This window comes from Mirounga angustirostris, unplaced genomic scaffold (genome assembly GCF_029215605.1).
Source record: "Mirounga angustirostris isolate CCGP_5_RB_7025 unplaced genomic scaffold, mMirAng1.0.hap1 SCAF_13, whole genome shotgun sequence".
In the NCBI taxonomy this organism is placed as follows: Eukaryota; Metazoa; Chordata; class Mammalia; order Carnivora; family Phocidae; genus Mirounga; species Mirounga angustirostris.
This window is the reverse complement of record NW_026991721.1, coordinates 56,364,296-56,386,736: the sequence shown is the minus strand read 5'-3', so window position 1 is coordinate 56,386,736 and position 22,441 is coordinate 56,364,296. Positions and strand designations below refer to the sequence as shown.

General features: G+C 38.8%; 1 protein-coding gene across 2 annotated transcripts in view; it reads right to left on the bottom strand.

The window, feature by feature from the left end:
* FCHSD2 (FCH and double SH3 domains 2) overlaps positions 1–22,441 on the bottom strand; it is a 307,059-nt gene that overhangs the window by 60,565 nt on the left and 224,053 nt on the right. For both annotated transcript variants that reach the window (XM_064576965.1, XM_064576964.1), the window contains exon 9: positions 19,240–19,362. In XM_064576965.1, coding sequence (XP_064433035.1) covers positions 19,240–19,362 — 123 coding nt within the window. The remainder of the gene's footprint in view (positions 1–19,239; positions 19,363–22,441) is intronic.

The following is a 22,441-nucleotide window of genomic DNA, read 5'->3' as shown; positions in this document are numbered from 1 at the left end:
GTTACATTCTAATTACCATCTTAAAGCATACCAAGGAATTCATACAGAAGGGGACCTCTGATACACAGAATGTAGCAAAACAAATAGTACAGAAAGACAGCCATCTGAAGAGACTCCACTGCACTATACACCCTGGGAAAGAGTGGAAATCAATGACATTTGATTGTGCAGAAACCCATTTTCCACGTTGCTACAGTGCTTACCCTTCACTTATCTTTCATTAGCACCTCTGCCAGAGGATGGGCAGAAGAAGAAGAAAAAAGTTTAAAGAAGCTCTGTAGCTATACCTTAGTAGTCCTGGGAAAAGGGTTTACTGAAGAGATAGAGAAAGTAGGGGTTATATTTTACATTTTATTTACCAGCACAAACCCAGTTCCCTATCGCTCATTCAACAATCATTTATTGAGAGAGCTTACCAAGCCCAATGTTAACTGCATTGGGTGAGGGCAATATATAGATGAATAAAGATGAATAAACTAGGTTAGCATCTTCAAGGAATTTATAATCTGGAAAGTGGGAGAACCAGACAGTACACAATTAAATATACTGTGGAAGTATGTATGTAGTGGGTACTAGGAGAACACAAAAGAGGGTGTTATTTAATCCAGACTGATGGGGTGAGATGGGGTGAGGAGAGCTTGGGAGAATTTTGTCAGGCAAGGCTGGCTGAGTAAACATATTCTCAAAGGGAAATGCATTTTTTTCTTTTCCTGGATTCTGGTTTCCTGGATTCCTTGACACAGCCCTGAGAGCCTCACTAATCACCATGCAGAAAAAGCTAAGAGGATCATCCTTCTAGTTACAACATTTTTAGATTTTTAACTTTATTGTAACATAAATAAAAGTAGAGACAACAATAAACCCACCTACCTCTCCCACCCCCTGTACTGAAGCAAGTCCCAGACATTTCATTTCATCCGTAAATATTTCAGTATGATATCTAAAAGACAAGGACTTTTTAAAAAACCCTACCCATATTAAAATTTATAATAAATGCTTATAAAACAACCAATAAGTGTTCAAATTTCCCTGATTGCTTAATATTTTTAAGTTTTTCAAAATCAGGATCAAAATAAGGCCCCCACAGTACACGTGGATGATGTTGCTTAGGTTTCTTTTCATATATAGGCTCCTTCCTTCCTCCATCTCTTTTTTTTCTCTCTTGTACTTTATTTGTTGAAGAAACTTTCTTTTTGTCCTGTAGCATTTCCCACAGCCTGAATTTTGTTGACTGCATCCTTGTAGTGTTCTGTTTCCTGTATGTCCTATAAGTTGATGCTTGATTTCATTCAGGGTTTTTTGTTTGTTTGTTTCTTGCAATGTGATGTTTACTTCCCTGAGGAGGATTGCCTCTGACCTCTTTTTATGATATTAACCACTAGAGTGGGCTGAATGGTAGCCCCTAAAAAAGTAAGTCCATGTCCTAAACCCTGGAACCTGTAAATGTTACCTCATTTGGAAAAGGACCTTTGCAGATGTAATTAGGTTAAAGATTTTAAGATCATTCCAGATTCCCTCAATGGGCCCTAAATCCAATGATAAGTATCTATATAAAAGACACATAGAAGAAAACCCAGAAGAGCCAATATGACCATGGAAGCAGAGATCAGAGTGATGTGGCCACAAGCAAAAGAATGCCTGCAGCCACCAAAAGCTGGGGAGGCAAGGACTGATTCTCCCCTAAAACGGTTTGAGGGAATGCAGCTATGCTGATCCTTTGATTTTGACTTTTGGGCTCCAGAATGCAAAGGGAATAAATTTCTGTTGTTTTAAGCCACCCAGATTATGGTAATTTATACAGTAGCCCCAGAAAACTAATGTTAACAGGCCTATGATGATAAATGCCTAAATCTATTAGAGGATGCAAAAACTAGAGATTTTTTTCTATTTTTTCCTATTATTCTCAACAAGGAATTCTATCATTCCTTTTTCATTTATTAGCTGGAATAATTCTATGAAAGAAACCTTGCAAGTCGACTATTTAATTACCTTGAGGTATAGTTTGTATAAGGAAGGCAAGATAAATGGTTAATTCTTTTCCTTTTTATCTAGTTTCCCAACTGAGTTGTTTCCCTAGAAACCTCCAAAGAATGCCTAATTATAACTTTAATAAATTATTATTATGAAGACACGGCTTTAAAAATATTCAGTGTGTTTTACTTCACTGCAATTATCATTAGTGATGCTAAAATTATCCCATCTTTGGCCGGTAAGATCACATCCTAAGTCCTTCTGGCATGACCTACTGGTTTTTGATAATTTTGCTAGTTTCTTTGGCTTCTATTATGACAAACCATTTAAGGTTTATCTTATATATTTCATGCCCCAGACCTGGAGAATCATACCTATCTTCCCCAAAAGCCCTGTCTCCTTCCCCCATCCCTAAATGAGAGGAGAAAGTATTTAGAAAACAAAATCTGGGGCGCCTGGGTGGCTCAGTTGGTTAAGCGACTGCCTTCGGCTCAGGTCATGATCCTGGAGTCCCTGGATCGAGTCCCGCATCGGGCTCCCTGCTCGGCAGGGAGTCTGCTTCTCCCTCTGACCCTCCCCCTCTCATGTGCTCTCTCTCATTCTCTCTCAAATAAATAAATAAAATCTCTAAAAAAAAAAAAAAAGAAAACAAAATCTGGACACTAGAGGTACTAGTTTAGTCACTGGTCTTTTTCTCAAACACTTAATTTTGAAAGGAAGTCACAAAGAGGTCCTATGTACCTCCCAATGTTAGCATCTTGCATAACTATAATAAATATCAAAATCAGGAAATTAACACTGGTACAAAGCACAGAGCTTATTTAGATTTCACCATTTATACATGAACTGATTTGGGTGTGTGTGCGTGTGTAGAGGTCTATGCAATTTAATCACATGTGTAGCTTCATGTAACCAGCACCAAAATCAGATGCTTAACTGAACCACCCGAAAGACTCCCTTGTGCTGCTCCATAATAACTATATCCACTCTCCTCATCCTTGATTTCTGGCAACCACTGACCTGTTCTCTAGCTCTATAACATGTTATTTCACAAATATTATATGATGGACTCATTCAGCGTGTCTTTTTTTTAAAAAAAGATTTATTTGAGAGAGAGAAAGAGTTAGAGAGAGGGCATGAGCAGGGGGAGAGGCAGAAGGAGAGAGAGAATCTCAAGCAGACTCCCCACTGAGCGCAGAGCCCAATGCAGGGCTCAATCCCAGGAACCTGAGATCATGACCTGAGCCAAAATCACGAGTCAGAGGCTTAACTGACTGAGCCACCCAGGCGCCCCAGCACCTATCTTTTTAAGATTGCCTTTTTATTTTTTTTTACTTTTTATTGTTATGTTAATCACCATACATTACATCATTAGTTTTTGGTATAGTGTTCCATGATTCATTGTTTGTGCATAACGCCCAGTGCTCCATGCAGAACGTGCCCTCTTTAATACCCATCACCAGGCTAACCCATCCTCCCACCCCCTCCCCTCTAGAACCCTCAGTTTGTTTTTCAGAGTCCATCATCTCTCATGCTTCGTCTCCCCCTCCGATTTCCCCCCCTTCATTCTTCCCCTCCTACTATCTTCTTCTTCTTTTTTTTTTCTTAACATATATTGCATTATTTGTTTCAGAGGTACAGATCTGTGATTCAACAGTCTTGCACAATTCACAGCACTCACCATAGCACATACCCTCCCCAATGTCTATCACTCACCCACCACATCCCTCCCAACCCACCCCCCACTCCAGCAACCCCCAGGTTGTTTCCTGAGATTAAGAATTCCTCATATCAGTGAGGTCATATGATACATGTCTTTCTCTGATTGACTTATTTCGCTCAGCATAACAGCCTCCAGTTCCATCCACGTCGTTGCAAATGGCAAGATCTCATTCCTTTTGATGGCTGCATAATATTCATTATATATATATACCACATCTTCTTTATCCATTCATCTGTAGATGGACATCGTGGCTCTTTCCACAGTTTGGCTATTGTGGACATTGCTGCTATAAACATCGGGGTGCACGTACCCCTTCGGATCACTACATTTGTATCTTTGGGGTAAATACCCAGTAGTGCAATTGCTGGATCATATGGTAGCTCTATTTTCAACTTTTTGAGGAACCTCCATACTGTTTTCCAGAGTGGTTGCACCAGCTTGCATTCCCACAACAGTGTAGGAGGGTTCCCCTTTCTCTGCATCCCCCCCAACATGCGTCGTTTCCTGACTTGTTAATTTTAGCCATTCTGATTGGTGTGAGGTGGTATCTCATTGAGGTTTTGATTTGGATTTCCCTGATGCCGAGCACTTTTTCATGTTGGCCATTTGGATTTCTTCTTTGGAAAAATGTCCATTCATGTCTTCTGCCCATTTCTTGATTAGATTATTTGTTCTTTGGGTGTTGAGTTTGATAAGTTCTTTATAGATTTTGGATACTGACCCTTTATCAGATATGTCATTTGCAAATATCTTCTCCCATTCTGTCGGTTGTCTTTTGGTTTTGTTGACTGTTTCTTTTACTGTGCAAAAGCTTTTTATCTTGATGAAGTCCCAATAGTTCATTTTTGCCCTTGCTTCCCTTGCTTTTGGCAATGTTTCTAGGAAGAAGTTGCTGTGGGTGAGGTCGAATAGGTTGCTGCCTGTGTTCTCCTTGAGGATTTTGATGGACTCCTGTCTCACATTGAGGTCTTTCAACCATTTGGAGTCTATTTTTGTGTGTGGTGTAAGGAAATGGTCCAGTTTCATTCTTCTGCATGTGGCTGTCCAATTTTCCCAGCACCATTTGTTGAAGAGACTGTCTTTTATCCACTGGACATTCTTTCCTGCTTTGTGGAAGATTAGTTGACCACAGAGTTGAGGGTCCATTTCTGGGCGCTCTATTCTGTTCCACTGATCTATGTGTCTGTTTTTGTGCCAGTACCATACTGTCTTGATGATGACAGCTTTGTAATAGAGCTGGAAGTCCGGAATTGTAATGCTGCCAGCTTTGCTTTTCTTTTTCAACATTCCTCTGGCTATTCAGGGTCTTTTCTGGTTTCATACAAATTTTAGGATTATTTGTTCCATTTCTTTGAAAAAAGTGGATGGTATTTTGATGGGGATTGCATTGAATGTGTAGATTGCTCTAGGTAGCATTGACATCTTCACAATATTTGTTCTTCCAATCCATGAGCATGGAACGTTTTTCCATTTCTTTGTGTCTTCCTCAGTTTGTTTCATGAGTATTTTATAGTTTTCTGAGTACAGATCCTTTGCCTCTTTGGTTAGATTTATGCCTAGGTATCTTATGGTTTTGGGTACAATTGTAAATGGGATCGACTCCTTAATTTCTCTTTCTTCTGTCTTGTTGTTGGTGTATAGGAATGCCACTGATTTCTGTGCATTGATTTTATATCCTGCCACTTTCCTGAATTCCTGTATGAGTTCTAGCAGTTTTGGGGTGGAGTCTTTTGGGTTTTCCACATAAAGTATCATATCATCTGCAAAGAGTGAGAGTTTGACTTCTTCTTTGCCAATTTGGATGCCTTTTGTTTCTTTTTGTTGTCTGATTGCTGTGGCTAGGACTTCTAATACTATGTTGAATAGCAGTGGTGATAGTGGACATCCCTGACGCATTCCTGACCTTAGGGGGAAAGCTCTCAGTTTTTCCCCATTGAGAATGATATTTGCTGTAGGTTTTTCATAGATGGCTTTTATGATATTGAGGTATGTACCCTCTATCTCTATACTCTGAAGAGTTTTGATCAAGAAAGGACGCTGTCCTTTGTCAAATGCTGTTTCTGCATCTATTGAGAGGATCATATGGTTCTTGTTCTTTCTTTTGTTAATGTATTGTATCACATTGATTGATTTGCAGATGTTGAACCATCCTTGCAGTCCAGGGATAAATCCCACTTGGTCGTGGTGAATAATCCTTTTAACGTACTGTTGGATCCTATTGGCTAGTATTTTGGTGAGAATTTTTGCATCCATGTTCATCAAGGATATTGGTAATTCTCATTTTTGATGGGGTCTTTGTCTGGTTTGGGGATCAAGGTAATGGTGGCCTCATAAAACGAGTTTGGAAGTTTTCCTTCCATTTCTATTTTTTGGAACAGTTTCAGAAGAATAGGTATTAATTCTTCTTTAAATGTTTGGCTTCCCCTGGGAAGCCATCTGGCCCTGGACTTTTGTTTGTTGGGAGATTTTTGATGACTGCTTCAATTACCTTAGTGGTTATAGGTCTGTTCAGGTTTTCTGTTTCTTCCTGGTTCAGTTTTGGTAGTTGATACATCTCTAGGAATGCATCTGTTTTTCCAGGTTATCTAATTTGCTGGCATAGAGTTGCTCATAATATGTTCTTATAATTGTTTGTATTTCTTTGGTGTTGGTTGTGATCTCTCCTCTTTCATTCATGATTTTGTTGATTTGGGTCCTGGCTCTTTCCTCTTTGATAAGTCTGGCCAGGGGTTTATCAATCTTGTTAATTCTTTCAAAGAACCAGCTCCTAGTTTCATTGATCTGTTCTACTGTTCTTTTGGTTTCTATTTCATTGATTTCTGCTCTGATCTTTATTATTTCTCTTCTCCTGCTAGGTTTAGGCTTTATTTGCTGTTCTTTCTCCAGCTCCTTTAGGTGTAGGGTTAGGTTGTGTACCTGAGACCTTTCTTGTTTCTTGAGAAAGGCTTGTATTGCTATATACTTTCCTCTTAGGACTGCCTTTGCTGCATGCCAAAGATTTTGAACAGCTGTGTTTTCATTTTCATTGGTTTCCATGAATTTTTTAAATTCTTCTTTAATTTCCTGGTTGACCCATTCATTCTTTAGTAGGATGCTCTTTAGCCTCCATGTATTTGAGTTCTTTCTGACTTTCCTCTTGTGGTTGAGTTCTAGTTTCAAAGCATTGTGGTCTGAAAACAGGCAGGGAATGATCCCAATCTTTTGGTACCGGTTGAGACCTGATTTGTGACCTAAGATGTGATCTATTCTGGAGAATGATCCATGGGCACTAGAGAAGAATGTGTATTCCGTCGCTTTGGGATGGAATGCTCTGAATATGTCTGTGAAGTCCATTTGGTCCAATGTGTCATTTAAAGTCTTTATTTCCTTGTTGATCTTTTGCTTAGATGATCTGTCCATTTCAGTGAGGGGGATGTTAAAGTCCCCCACTATTATTGTATTGTTGCCAATGTGTTTCTTTGCTTTTGTTATTAATTGCCTTATATAATTGGCTGCTCCCACGTTAGGGGCATAGATATTTACAATTGTTAGATCTTCTTGTTGGATAGACCCTTTAAGTAGGATATAGTGTCCTTCCTCGTCTCTTATTACGGTCTTTGGTTTAAAATCTAATTTGTCTGATATAAGGATTGCCACCCCAGCTTTCTTTTGGTGTCCATTAGCATGGTAAATGGTTTTCCACCCCCTCACTTTCAATCTGGGGGTATCTTTGGGTCTAAAATGAATCTCTTGCAGACAGCATATCGATGGGTTTTGGTTTTTTCATCCAATCTGATAGCCTGTGTCTTTTGATTCGGGCATTTAGCCCATTTACATTCAGGGTAACTCTTGAAAGATATGAACTTAGTGCCAAGGTGACTGTTACTGTATAATGTCTGTGTTCCTTTCTGGTCTATGTTGCTTTTAGGCTCTCTCTTCGCTTAGAGGACCCCTTTCAGTATTTCTCGTAGGGCTGGTTTCATCTTTGCAAATTCCTTTAGTTTTTGTTTGTCCTGGAAGCTTTTTATCTCTCCTCCTATTTTCAATGACAGCCTAGCTGGATATAGTATTCTTGGCTGCGTATTTTTCTCATTTAGTGCTCTGAATATATCATGCCAGTCCTTTCTGGCCTGCCAGGTCTCTGTGGACAGGTCTGTTGCCAGTCTAATGTTTCTACCATTGTAGGTTACACATCTCTTCTCCCGAGCTGCTTTCAGGATTTTCTCTTTGTCTCTGAGACTCGTGAGTTTTACTATTAGATGTTGGGTTGTTGACCTATTTTTATTGATTTTGAGAGGGGTTCTCTGTGCCTCCTGGATTTTGATGCCTGTTTCCTTCCCCAAATTAGGGAAGTTCTCTGCTATAATTTGCTCCAATATACCTTCTGCCCCTCTCCTTCTTCTTCTTCTGGGATCCCAATTATTCTAATGTTGTTTCATCTTATGGTATCGCTTATCTCTCGAATTCTGCCCTCGTGATCCAGTAGCTGTTTATCTCTTTTTCTCAGCTTCTTTATTTTCCATCATTTGGTCCTCTATATCACTGATTCTCTCTTCTGCCTCAGTTATCCTAGCAGTTAGGGCCCCCATTTTTGATTGCACCTCATTAATAGCCTTTTTGATTTCGACTCGGTTAGATTTTAGTTCTTTGATTTCTCCAGAAAGGGTTTCTCTAATAACTTCCATGCTTTTTTCAAGCCCAGCTAGTATCTTTAAAGTGATGATTCCGAACTCTAGATCTGACATCGTACTAATATCCGTATTGAGTAGATCCCTGGCAGTCGGTACTACCTCTTGTTCTTTTTGTTGAGGTGGTTTTTTCCGTCTTGTCATTTTTTCCAGAGGAGAACAGAGGAATGAGAGAACAAAATGCTAACAGGGTAACAACGTCCCCAGAAAATATACTCTAAACAAATCAGAAAAGAACTGAAGCCGGGGGAAAAGAAAGGGAAAGAAAGAAAAAAGAAAAAGAAAAAGATAAAAACAAACAAAAACAGAACAAAACAAAAAACGCAAGAATATGATCAAATATGATCAGGCTGGTGCACAGATCAGTGCCACACACTAGATTTTGGGTGTATTTTGGTCTGTTAGAAGAAAGTGCCTCCCAAAATTTTAAAGAAAGAAAAACTTATATATGTACAAAAAAAAGGGTTGATACGCGAAGGGATGGGAATATGACTGTAAAGATGAAAATTATAAAAAATTTTGTAAAAGGAATTGATAAGAAGTTTGAAAAAAGAAAGAAGAGGATTTAAAAAAAAAAGGGAGAGAATGTGATCTGGCAGGAGAGTAGAACAAAGCCATACACTAGAGATTTAGGGTATATTTTGATTTGTTAGAAGAAAATGTATCTCAAAATTTTAAAGAGAGAATAACTTTTATATATATGTGTGTGTATATATATATGCCAAAAATAAGGTAACTACTATGAAGGAATAGAATATGACTCTAAAAATGAAAAATAAAAATGTTTTTTGAAAAAGGGATGGATAAGATGTTGGTTGAAAAAGGGAAAAAGAAAAATTAAAAAAAAAAAAAAAGACAGTTAAAAAAAAATTTAACTTTGAAAGCCTAAAGAATCATGGTAAAAAAGCCATGGATTCTATGTGCAGTATTCCCCTAGCGCTGGAGTTCTGCCGTTCTCATTGATTGGTAAATTAGTCTTGGCTGGCTGTTCTTGCTGATATTCTGGGGGAGGGGCCTGTTGCCGTGGTTCCCAAATGTCTTTGCCGGAGGCGGAATTGCCCCGCCCTTGCCGGTCCGGGCTAAGTAATCTGCTCGGGTTTGCTCTTGGGAGCATTTGTTCCCTGCAAGCTTTCCATAAGGCTTTGGAGGACGAGAGTGCAAACTGTGGCCTCCCAATCTCCGCCCGGGAGGAGCCAAGAACTCGGGGCCCCACTCCTCAGTGCGCCCCCAGAGAAAAGCAGTCAGTCACTCCCGTCTCCCTGGTCTCCAGCCGCACTCCGTGCTCACCCAGCCTGTGACCGCGCATTTCTATCTCTGGCACCCAACCCCATGCAGAGTCTCCAAACCCAGCAGATCCCTGTGGTGCACTCCTGTGCTGCCCCTCCCGGGGAAGGAAGGGGAGTCTCCCCTGATCTGCCGCTTGTTGGGTCCCTGCTGGAGGAGCAGTGGCCCGACTGTGCCACGGATCACGGTTTATGGCAACCCCGAGCTGAGAGCCCGCACCTCGGCTCCATCTCTGCAGGCGGCTTCCCTGCTCCGATCCCTGGGAGCTCTGCTGTACTCAGGCATCCCCAGTCTTTCTGTGACCCCGAGGGTCCTGAGACCACACTGTCCCAGAGAGGGTTCCACCCCCGGCTTAGCCACCGGAGTGACGTCCCTCAGCGGAGCGGACTTCTAAAAGTTCCGATTTTGTGCTCCGCGGCTCTATCACTTGACAGAAGCGGCCAACGAGGCCCCCTCCCCCGCCGTCTATCCTCCCGAATATCGCCTCGGATTCACTTCTCCTCACGTCCTACCTTCCAGAAAGTGGTCGCTTTTCTGTTCAGAGAGCTGCTGCTATTCTTTTCTTCAATCTCCTCTTGAGTTTGTAGGTGTTCAGAATGATTTGATCCCTATCCAGCTTGCTGTTCTCCTCAAGACTGCCTTTTTAAACTCAGCATAATTTCCTTGAGGTTCATTGCAGCTGTTGCACGTATCAACAGTTTGTTCCTTTTTATTGCCGAGTAGTGTCCCATAGTATGGACATACCAAGTTTGTTTGATCCTTCAACTCAACGAAGGTCATTAAACAATTTCTAGTTTTTTGGCTATTATGAATAAAACTACTATGAACATTTGTGTGCAAGTTTCTGTGTGAAAATAAATTTTCATTTTCCCTGGGATATATGCCCAATCTCTCTCTCTTTAAAGATGTTCCTGAGGTATAACCAACATACTATAAACTATATATTTGAAGTATAGTTTGATAAGTTTTAATATAGCTACACCTGTAAAAACATCATCACAACCAAGATAGTGAATATATTCCTATCAAAGCTTTCCTCACCCACCCCGGTAATCCTTCCCTCCATTCCCTTCCTGCTCTCCTGTCATTCCTTGTGATAACTGAGATGAAGCTTTAAACCTTGTTACAGATATATCCTTCAGCACCTAGCTCAGTGACTTTGCCTAAAGTAGCATTCAATAAACAGATGCTTAAGAACACCTGTCTAGGGCACCTGGGTGGCTCAGTTGGTTAAGCGACTGCCTTCGGCTCAGGTCGTGACCTGGAGTCCCGGGATCGAGTCCCACATCGGGCTCCCTGCTTGGCGGGGAGTCTGCTTCTCCCTCTGACCCTCCTCCCTCTCATGCTCTCTGTCTCTCATTCTCTCTCTCGCAAATAAATAAAATCTTAAAAAAAAAAAAAAAAAAAAAAGAACACCTGTCTATCCACTGCTGAGATTAAGTAAAAGAATACCCATATTGGGGCACCTGGGTGGCTCAGTCGGTTAAGAGTCTACCTTCGGCTCAGGTCATGATCCCAGGGTCCTGGGACTGAGCCTCGAGTTGGGCTCCCTGCTTGGACAGGAGTCTGCTTCTCCTTCTCCCTCTGCCCTGCTTGTGTTCTGTCTCTCTCTCTGTCAGATAAATAAAATCTTAAAAAAAAGAATACCCGTATTGCCAATGCCCTCCTTATCTAAACATGCCTCTTTCCTAATTACCCTTTCATTACTTTTAATACCACAAATATATTGTATATATGTATGTACTGTGGCCCACTGTAATATTTAACCCCTCCCTAAACATCTGGAAGCAATTTTACTCCCTTGGGGGAATATTACCCCCTCTGAGAATGCATACTCTAGCAGTAACCATCCTACTAAACTTTATCATTCTCTTTTTTCTTTTAAATATTATTACTACATACGATATATCTCAAAATGCTATTATTTTTGGGCGCCTGGGTGGCTCAGTTGGTTAAGCGACTGCCATCAGCTCAGGTCATGATCCTGGAGTCCCCGGATTGAGTCCCGCATCGGGCTCCCTGCTCAGCAGGGAGTATGCTTCTCCCTCTGACCCTCCCCACTCTCATGCTCTATCTCATTCTCTCTCTCAAATAAATAAATAAAAAATCTTAAAAAAAAAAAGCTATTATTTTCTTGGGTATTTTTGAACTCTAAATGGCATCTTAGTGTTTGTATTCTTTTGTAACTTGCTTTCTTGTCAACATTGTATTTATGAGTCTCATGCATATTAACGCATGTGCATATAGATCTTTCAATTTTACTGCTGTATAGTACTCCATTATTCATCCTATTGTGGACAGCTGGGTTCTAGCTTTTTCAAATCTTATAGAGAAAGTTGTTATGAACATCTTTCCAAAAGTGTCCTGATACACATGTATAAGAGTTTCTCTAGGATAATTTCCTAGGAGTGGAACTGCTGGGCCAAAAGCTAAGTGCATCTTTAGATGGACTTGGTAATACCAAATGTTTACAAATTGGATATACCACTTTGTACTCCCCAGGGCAGTCTATGACCGTCTGTTAATCCATATTCTCACCAATACTCATTCCTGTCTATATTTTTGTCAATCTTATAGGTATAAAATAGAATCTCATGGTGGTTTTAATTTCCATTTCTTTGATTAATAATGAGGATAAGCATCTATATTAGTTTCCTAGGGCTGCCAGAACAAAGTATCACAGACGGTTGGCTTAAACAACAAATTTATTTCCTCCCAGTTCTGGAAACTAGAAATCCGAGATTAAGGTGTTGGCAGAATTGGTTTCTTCTGAGGGCCTCTTTTCTTGACTTAAAGATGGCCATCTTTTTCTAGTGTCTTCACATGGTCTTCCTCTGTGTCTGTTTGTGTCCTAATCTCCTCTTATTAAGGACACCAGTCATACTGGATTAGACCCTACCCCTATGACTTCATTTTACCTTAATAACCTCTTTAAAGGTCCTATCTCCAAATAAAGTCACAATCTGAGGTAATAGGGATTAGGACTTCAACATATGAATTTTAGGGGGATACAATTCAGTCCATAATAGCATCTTTTTATGTGCTATAGCTATTAATATATTTTATTCTGTGGGATGTATGTTGTATGATATATCAGCAGTTCACTCCTTTTTATAGAAAAATAATATTCTGTTGTATGGATATACCATATTTTATTTATCTAGTCATCAGCTGATGGATATTTAGGTTTCCACTTATTGGCTATTATGAATAATGCTGCTTTCAACACCTATATTTGATTTTTTGTTTTAATACCTGTTTTCAATTCTCTTGAAGTGGAAGTGCCGAGTCATATGATAACTCTAAGTTTTACTTTTTGAGAAACTGTTTTCCACAGTGGCTGCACTATTTTACATTCTTATCAACAATGCTTGAGGATTCCAATTTCTTCACATACTTGCTAACACTTGTTTGTTATTTTCTCTGTATTTGGTTTTTTTAAATTACTAAAGCCATCGCAGTGGGTAAAAATTGCTATTTCATTGTGATTCTGATTTCCATTTCTCTAATGACTAATGATATTAGATATCTTTTTATGTGCTTATTGGCCATTTGTGTATCTTCTTTTTTTTTTTAAAGATTTTATTTATTTATTTGACAGAGAGAGAGTGAGAGGAGGAACAAGCAGGGGGAGTTGGAGAGGGAGAAGCAGGCTTCCCGCGGGGCAGGGAGCCCGACGCGGGGCTAAATCCCAGGACCCTGGGATCATGACCTGAGCCGAAGGCAGATGCTTAATGACTAAGCCACCCAGGCACCTCTCTTCTTTTTTTTTTTTTTTTAAGATTTATTTATTATTTGAGAGAGAGAGAGAGTAAGCAAGTGAGCAGGCGGAGGGGCAGAGGCTCTTGAGAGGGAGAGAATCTCAAGCAGACTCCCTGCTGAACACTGAGCCCAAGACAGGGCTCAATCTCAAGACCCATAAGATCATGAAATTGGGTCATTTGTCTTATTTGTTGAGTTGTAAGAGTTCTTTATATATTCTAGATATTAAAACCTTATTAGACAAATGATTGTAAATAATTTTAAAGAATAAACGGTAAATAGTAAATAATTATTATAAATAATTTTCCCCTCCTATAGGCTGTCCTTTCCATATTCTTGATAATGTTCTTTGATACACAAAAGCTTTTAATTTGAAGAGGTCCACTTACCTATTTTTTCTTTGGTTGCTTGCGCTTAATACTAGAACTAAAAACATATTGCCAAATCCAAGGTCATAAAGATTTACCTCTATGTTTTCTTCTATAGCTTTGGGTCATTGATTCATTTTGAATTATTTTTTTTTCCTTTCTCTAAGATTTTATTTATTTGACGGAGAGAGAGAGAGCGCGAGTGCCAAAGCAGGGGGAGCAGCAGGGGTAGAGGGAAAGGGAGCCTGACATGGGGCTCAATCCCAGGACCCTGGGATCATGACCTGAGCGGAAGGCAGATGCTTAACCAAATGAGCCACCCAAGCGTCCCTTGAGTTAATTTTTGTATTGGTAGTGAGGCAGGGAGTCAACTTCATTCTTTTGCATGTGGTTATCCTGTCGTCTCAACACCTTTTGTTGAAAAGACTATTCTTTCTTCACTAAATGGCCTTGGCAACCTTATTGAACATCAAATGGCCATAGATGTTTGGGCTTATTTCTGGACTCTCAATTCTATTTCATTGGTCTATGTCTATCCTTTTGCAAGTACCACACTATTTTGATTAATGTTTTTTAAAGATTTTATTTATTTATCTGACAGAGAGAGAGAGAGAGCACAAGCAGGGGCAGCAGCAGAGGGAGAGGGAGAAGCAGGCTCCCCGCAGAGCAGGGAGCCCGATGCGGGGTGTGATTCCAGGCCCCCGGGATCGTGACCTAAGCCGACGGCAGACACTTAACCAACTGAGCCACCCAGGTGCCCTATTTTGATTAATTTTGCAGTAAGTTTTGAAATTGCGAAGTCTGAGTCCTTCAACTTTGCTTTTTCTTTTCAATGTTGTTTTTGGGCTCCTGAGGGCCCCTTAGAGTTCCATATGAATCTGAGGACTGGCTTTTCCATTTCTGCAAAAAAGGCCATTGGAACTTTGATAGGGAATGACTGAATCTGTACAATGCTTTGGGGAATACTGAAATATTAGTGATATGAAATCTTTCAATCCATATTTATTATTTCTGTTTATTTAGGTCCTCTTTAATTTCTTTCAGCAATGTTTTGTAGTTTCTCAATGTAGAAGTCTTTCAATCCCTTATTTAAATTTATTCTTGGTCTTTTATTCTTCAGATATTATTATAGTTGGAATTTTTTTCTTAATTTTCTTTTGGTTTATTCATTGATGGAGTATAGAAACACAACTGATTTTCATGTCTTGATCTTACACCTGTAACTTTCGCTGAATTCATTTATTAGCTCTAGTACTTTTTTTGTAGTTTCTGTAGTATTTTCTATTTATATCATCTGCAAATACAGGTAATTTTACTTCTTCCCTTTTAATTTGGATGCCTTCTATTTTTTCTCTCTCTCTATTTTTTTAAGATTTTACTCATTTATTTGAGAGAGCGTGCTCAAGCAAGCACAAGCAGGGGGAGGGACAGAGGGAGAGGGAGAAGCAGACTCCCTGATGCAGGGCTCAATCCCAGGACCCCGTAATCATGACCTGAGCTAAAGTTAGATGATAAACCAACTAGCCATCCAGGTGCCCCATTTTTTTTTTCCTTGATTCACTGATCTGACTAGGACTTCCAGTACAGTGGAGGAAATGGGCATCTTTGTCTCAAGAGGGAAAGCTTTCAGATTTTTACCATTGAGCATGATGTTAACTGTAGGTTTTTCATATGTGCCTTTTATCTGTTAAGGAAGTTCCCTTCTATTCCTAATTTGTGGTTTTATCATAAAAGAATGTTTAATTTTGTTAAATGCTTTTCCCGTGTCTTTTTTTCCCCGTTTTTTGAGATGATCATGTAGTTTTCCCGTTCATTTTATTAAGTTTACGTTTTGCTTAGTCTTCAAAGTATTAAGAATGGCAGTAATAGACAATTTAATTTCCAAGGAAATCTAGAATAACACTTTTACTTTCTGAAGTGTTTAAAGAGCTATGTTACTAATTAGTAGAGTTTACTTATGCAGACAGAAAGTAAGCACACATGAACAAACTATAAAGGCCAGTAGAACTACCTTTGGAGTTACTATCCTAGAGAAAATATTTATGACAACATCTGCTTCAGTTACATATGCAAAGCATTTCATAAAATATTAAGGAGAAAAGCAAGCTTCATAAATAATTAAAATTAAACAAAAACTCCTAGGGCCAGGTGTTGCCCTTTAGGGGATGAAAGATATAGAGAGCACTGTAACAGCTACAGTGTGTCAGTACAGATTACCCCCAAAGTATCTTTGAGAATATGTACAGTTACAATTTAGATATGGTGGGGGAAGGGGGGAATAAACTCCTCCCCCAAGAAGACAAAGTAATAATGGTGTAGAATAAAAACCTGAAGAGTTTCAAACTTCTCTCTTGGTTATCAGATCACTGTGTTTCTTTTAGCAGTATAATAAGAACAGCGGAACAAGCTCTTTGTAACAGAAAAGCACATGGCATAAAACTTGGGAGTTATGAGCTCTTCTGGTATTTGGGACAAAAGGGCTCATCTCCCCTAGTTACATCATTCTTACTTTCAATCTAAACAGAAGAGCATCTCATTTGTTCCTCATCCCTGGGGAGCAAGATATTCATATGAGTGACTACAGAGGAAAATGAAAGCTTATCTCTTTATGTGCCCAAATCAGTTTATACATTTTAAATTCATTTTCTACGCAAATAATACAAGTTAGAGAGATAACACAGTATAGTAGTAGAGCGTGGAAAATGCTACGTCTGAGTATGCAACCTCGGGCAGCCACATAAACTTCGTGAATCTGTTTTCCTCTCTGTGTAATGGGCATGATAATACCAACCTCAGAGGATATGCTAAAAACTCCTAGAAAATTAAGTGCTGTGTAAAATATGAGTTATTTTTTAAGACTATACACTTACCTGCTTTATAAACTAAAGGTAGTGTATCCAATCTAACTTATTCTCAGAAAAGGAGATTTCAGACAATTTTGTCAGAGGACAATCCCCCTGATAAAATTAGAATGTAATAAAATAAAAACAAAATATAATTTCTAATAAAATTAGAAATGAAAAACATTACCCCACTACATACTCCCACTGAATGAAAACTGGGAAAACTCACTTCTCAAATAACTCATGAGTTAACAAGAGGAAAAATGTAGAAACAACAAACAGCCCTACATACATAATGCAGTTAAAGCAGAAAAAGAAAATTTTTAGTTTTAAATGGATTTACCTGAAAACAAGAAAGACTAAAACAGGATCTAATACAAAAAGAAGCCTGAAAAATAGTAAGCACATAGCTGCAATAAAGCAGAAGGAAATAAAGGCAGAAATTAAGGAAATAAACAATAACATGGAGGAGTAGAACAAAAGCTGGCTCTTAGAAGAGATTAATAAAATAGACTGGCAAATCTGATCAACATGAGAGAAAGCACAAACAATATTAGAAATGAAAAAGGAGACAACTGTAGAGGCACACAAGTTTATACACAAAAATACACCATCAAATTTGATAAATGAAATGGACAATTGTCTAGGAAAGTGTAAGTTATCAAAATGTACTAAAAAGGGAACAGAAACCCTGAATGGACCCATAAATATAAACAATTTGATCACTAGTCAAAAATCAACGACTCCATAAATGGAACAAAGCCAAGATGCTTTTATAGACTCTTTCCCCTAACATTCTCTTATGGAAAATGTCAAATGTACATACATTAAAATAAAGAGTGGAAACACTACTTAGATTCTTCAATTAACATTTTTCTTTTTTTTTTTTAATTTTATTTAATTGTTTGAGAGAGAAGAGAGTGAGCACGCATGCATAAGAGCAAGGGGAGAGGCAGAGGGAGAGGGAGAAGCAGACTCCCCACTGAGCATGGAGCTCAACTTGGGGCTCTATCTCAGGAGTCCGGGATTATGACCTGAGCTGAAGGCAGACACTTAACCCACTGAGCCACAGAGGTATTCCCAATTAGTATTTCTTAATATTTGCTTTCACAAAACTATTCATCTTTCTGTCCATCCTTCTTTCCATATGTCAATCCTTTTATATCCTGTATTAGGTTCTGAAGAGTAAAAATAAAGGAAAATAGAAGTATGACAGGATTTCAAAGCACCATACTAGTGATCTTTATATTTCCACATCAACTTTATATTTTAAATGTTTTTCTAAAAATAGAATTAGAGCTATGGTACACTGAAAACAAGAATACATACATAATGAGGTATTCAGGAAGAAGAGTCTATGACTCTCTTCTTAAGAAACCCTGATGCTTTTCCAAACAATATCTAAAGGTATTAGCCAGTTCCTGCTTCCCCTGCCAAAAAAAAGGACCGAACTGGATCTTTAAAAATAGCCATTATAAAATGAATATATTTTTACAAATGCATGCATTCAGTCAGGAAATATTTGCTATGCATTTATCAGAATAAAAATAACATTACTAATCACAAGAACAATTTATCTTCAAAAGGACAGTTTTTCTGCTGCAAAATATTTTAATCTGTCAGATCCTAAAGAATTCAAACAATTTTGTTTGTTTTCTCTGCACACAGTGTGAACATGCCAGCAAAGCTGCTGGATCTCAACACTTTAAGATTACTATCAAAGAATGATAGCATATAGAAGAAGGTAAGGTTAATTTAAAAAGAGACAGGACTGGGCGCCTGGGTGGCTCAGCTGGTTAAGCAACTGCCTTCGGCTCAGGTCATGATCCTGGAGTCCCGGGATCGAGTCCCACGTCAGGCTCCCTACTCAGCAGGGAGTCTGCTTCTCTCTCTGACCCTCCCCCCTCTCATGCTCTCTATCTCATTCTCTCTCAAATAAATAAATAAAATCTTTAAAAAAAAAATTAAAAAAAAAAAAAAGAAACAGGACTGAGTATTCATTTCTTTAATGATTATAAAATGCTACTTTCCTTTTTGTGCCCTTTTATTATTCTTTGCACTGAGACATGACCTTGTTGTTCTCCCATATGAATGAGTTGAATGCATTCAAAATTTATTTTGAGTGGAAGGTAAAACTCTTTAAATCATTTCTTCTCAAAAGCAAAATATAGGGGCGCCTGGGTGGCTCAGTCGTTAAGCATCTGCCTTTGGCTCAGGTCATGATCCCAGGGTCCTGGGATCGAGTCTGCATCGGGTTCCCTGCTCCACTGGTAGCCTGCTTCTCCCTCTCCCACTCCCCCTGCTTGTGTTCCTGCTCTCGCTATCTCTCTCTCTGTCAAATAAATAAATAAAATCTTAAAAAAAAAAAAAAAAGGCAACATATATGGCAGCAGGCTCATGTCCTGATCTAGCTTGTATCATCACCTCCCTTTTTCCCCTTTGTGCCAACTCATCAAGGAGAAGAGAACACCTTCCAACTTTGTTAGAAGGAATACTGTTTCCAGGAAATTTGCCCTTTAAAGCATTCTTCTATTATGTTGGTACCTTCATTTTGTTTATATACAAAGACATTTTAGATTCTAAAATGGATAACATCACATATTTCACTAAAGGTAACTTACCTTGCTGGAGGTTTCTAATAAAAACTGGAATGTGTTCTGCACAGCTTGGCATGTCTCTAGCTCAGTCCGGCTGAAGGCTATTAAATAATCCTTCAGGTGATCATATATGTTTCCATCAAGAGCCTGTAAAAGAGTAAACAGAAGTAAAAAAATTATGACAAAGCTCTGATACATAATGCCTAGTGTTCACAAGGTAAATTCAGTTTAAAATCCATTAATAATGAGTGGACAAAAGATAAAGATTGTTATATATGCGTACATGTAAACAGTAAACAATCACCTGGGAAAATGTTGTATCTTTCTAATAAATAAGAACTAAAAAAGAGAAAATCCAATATTGGTAAAGCTGTGGGAACAGAACAAAACTTGGAGACAAAGTTGCTAGGTTCTGATCTTTGTCTGTTTATTAACTGCGTCAACCACTGTAGTCACTTTATAACAGAATAGGTATGGGAGTGGAATGAAACAATGGATGTGAAAGGATCCAGGCCCAGTGCCTGAAAGAGAGTAGACATGCAAACATTAATCTCCTCCATTTTTAAAAAGATTTTATTTATTTATTTGACAGAGAGAGAGCAAGAGAGCACAAGCAGGTGGAGTGGCCGAGGGAGAGAGAGAAGCAGGGAGCCTGACATGGGTCTCAGTTCCAGGACCCCAGGATCATGACCTGAGCTGAAGGCAGATGCTTAACCGATTGAGCCACCTAGGCACCCCAATCTCCTCCATTTTTCCTCATCCACTGTTGGTAGGGATTATAAGTTTTTCTTACTATAGAGCAGAAAAAAAAACACAATAGAAATGGTTTAAAAAAAAGTGACTCCGGGGGCGCCGGTTAAGCATCTGCCTTCAGCTCAGGTCATGATCCTAGGGTCCTGGGATCAAGCTCCACATCAGGCGCCTTGCTCAGCAGGGAGCCTGCTTCTCCCTCTCCCTCTGCCTGCCACTCCCCCTGCTTGTGTGCTCTTTCAAATAAATAAAATCTTAAAAAAAATAAAAATAAAAAAAAGTGACTCGGAAGTACAGTTTTGGGGAAGAAATACCAATGAAATGTCTCTAAGGAGTTTTAAATGTTCTTTGTTTAAGCATTTAGAGTAGGACTCACTGAAATTGAAAGGAAAAAAAAAAAAAGAAAACCACCAAACATTTGAAAAACAATTAAGCTATGAGATTTATATATATAATGACTAAAATATGTATGCCAACAAAAACTGTGGTAACTATAGTTGCAAAAGCATGTATAAATAATTTTAGGTTAAAAAAATAGAATAGCGGGTGCCTGGGTGGCTCAGTTGGTTAAGCGACTGCCTTCGGCTCAGGTCATGATCCTGGAGTCCCGGGATCGAGTTCCGCATCAGGCTCCCTGCTCAGCAGGGAGTCTGCTTCTCCCTCTGACCTTCCTCCTTCTCATGCTCTCTGTCTCTCATTCTCTCTCTCTCAAATAAATAAATAAAATCTTAAAAAAAAAATAGAATAGCATACATATTAGCAACAAGTATGGGCAAAATATATCTATAATAATAATAATAATAATCAAAAAAGGTTCTGGACTCTTGCCTATCAATGGAGGTCTTAAAAATTGAGGTAAAATTTGTACAACATAAAATCCACTATTTTAGCTATTTTAAAGTATACTATTCAGTGGCTTTTAGTACATCCACAATGTTGTACAACCACCACTACTATCTAATTCCAGCACATGTGCACTGCCCCAAAAGAAATCCCATATCCACTAGCAGTGACTCCCATGCCCCCCCTTCCCCCCCACCTCTGGCAACCACTAATCCTTCTATCTCCATGAATTTGCCTATTCTTAGACATCTCATATAAATAGAATCATAGAACATGTGTCCTTTTGCGCCTGCCTCTGTCATGTAGCATAATGTTTTCAAAGTTCATCAATGTACTAATAGTTCATTTCTTTTTATGGCCAAATAATATTCCCTTGTATGGATATACCACATTTTGTTTATCCATTCATTGGCTGATGGCCATTTGTGTTGTTTCCACTTTTTGGCCATTATGGATAATGCTGCTATGAACATTTAGTACAAGTTTTTATTTGAACATCTGTTTCCAATTCTCTTGGGTATATGCCTAGTAGTGGAATTGCTGGGTCCTCTGGTAATTCTATGTCTAACTATTTGAGGAACTGCCAAACTTTTCCACAGTGGCTGCATCATTTTACATCCCTATTAGCAATGTATGAAGGTTCTAATTTCTCTACATCTTCTTCAACACTTGTTATTTTCTGTTTTTTAAAATTATTCAAGTCATCTTAGCAGTATCTCATTGTGGTTTTGACTTGCATTTATCTAATGACTAATAATGTTGAGTATCTTTTCATGTGCTTATTGGCTATCTGTATATTGTCCTTGGAGAAATGTCTATTCAAGTCCTTCACTCATTTTTAAATTGGTTTGTCTGTCTTTTTGTTGTGGAATTTTAAGAGTTCTTCGTTTATTTGGATATATATATTTTATGAGATGTATGACTTCCAAATATGTTCTCCTATTTTGTGGGCTATTTTTTTCACTTTCTCGATAGTGTCCTTTGATGCACAAACGTTCTTATTTTGATGAAGTCTAATTTAGCCATTTTTCTTTTGTTGCTTGTGTTTTGGTATATCTAAGAATCCGCAATGGAGGTTTTATACTAAATTCTTTGTACAGCTTATGTTTGGCTATTCCATTAAACTTTTACTATAAAACTGATTTTTTTTAAAGATTCATTTATTTATTAGAGAGAGAGAGAGAGAGCATGCGTACAAGCAGGGGAAGAGTCAGAGGGAGAGACTATCCAAGCAGACTCCTGCTGAGCATGGAACCCCACACAGGGTTCAATCCCACAACCCTGAGATTGTAACCTGAGCCGAAACCTAAAGTCACACGCTTAACTGATTGAGCCACCCAGGCGCCCCTATAAAGCTAATTTTTAATTATTTATTTGTTTTTAATTATTTATTTTTTTAAAAGATTTTTTAATTTATTCATCTGAGACACAGAGATACAGAGAGGGAGAGAGAGCATGAGCAAGGGGAGAGGCAGAGGGAGGGGGAGAGGCAGAGGGAGAGGGAGAAGCAGGCTCCCGGCTGAGCCAGGAGACTGATATGGGGCTCGATCCCAGGACCCCGGGATCATGACCTGAGCCGAAGGCAGACGCTTAACCATCTGAGCCACCCAGGCACCCCTAAAACTGATTTTTT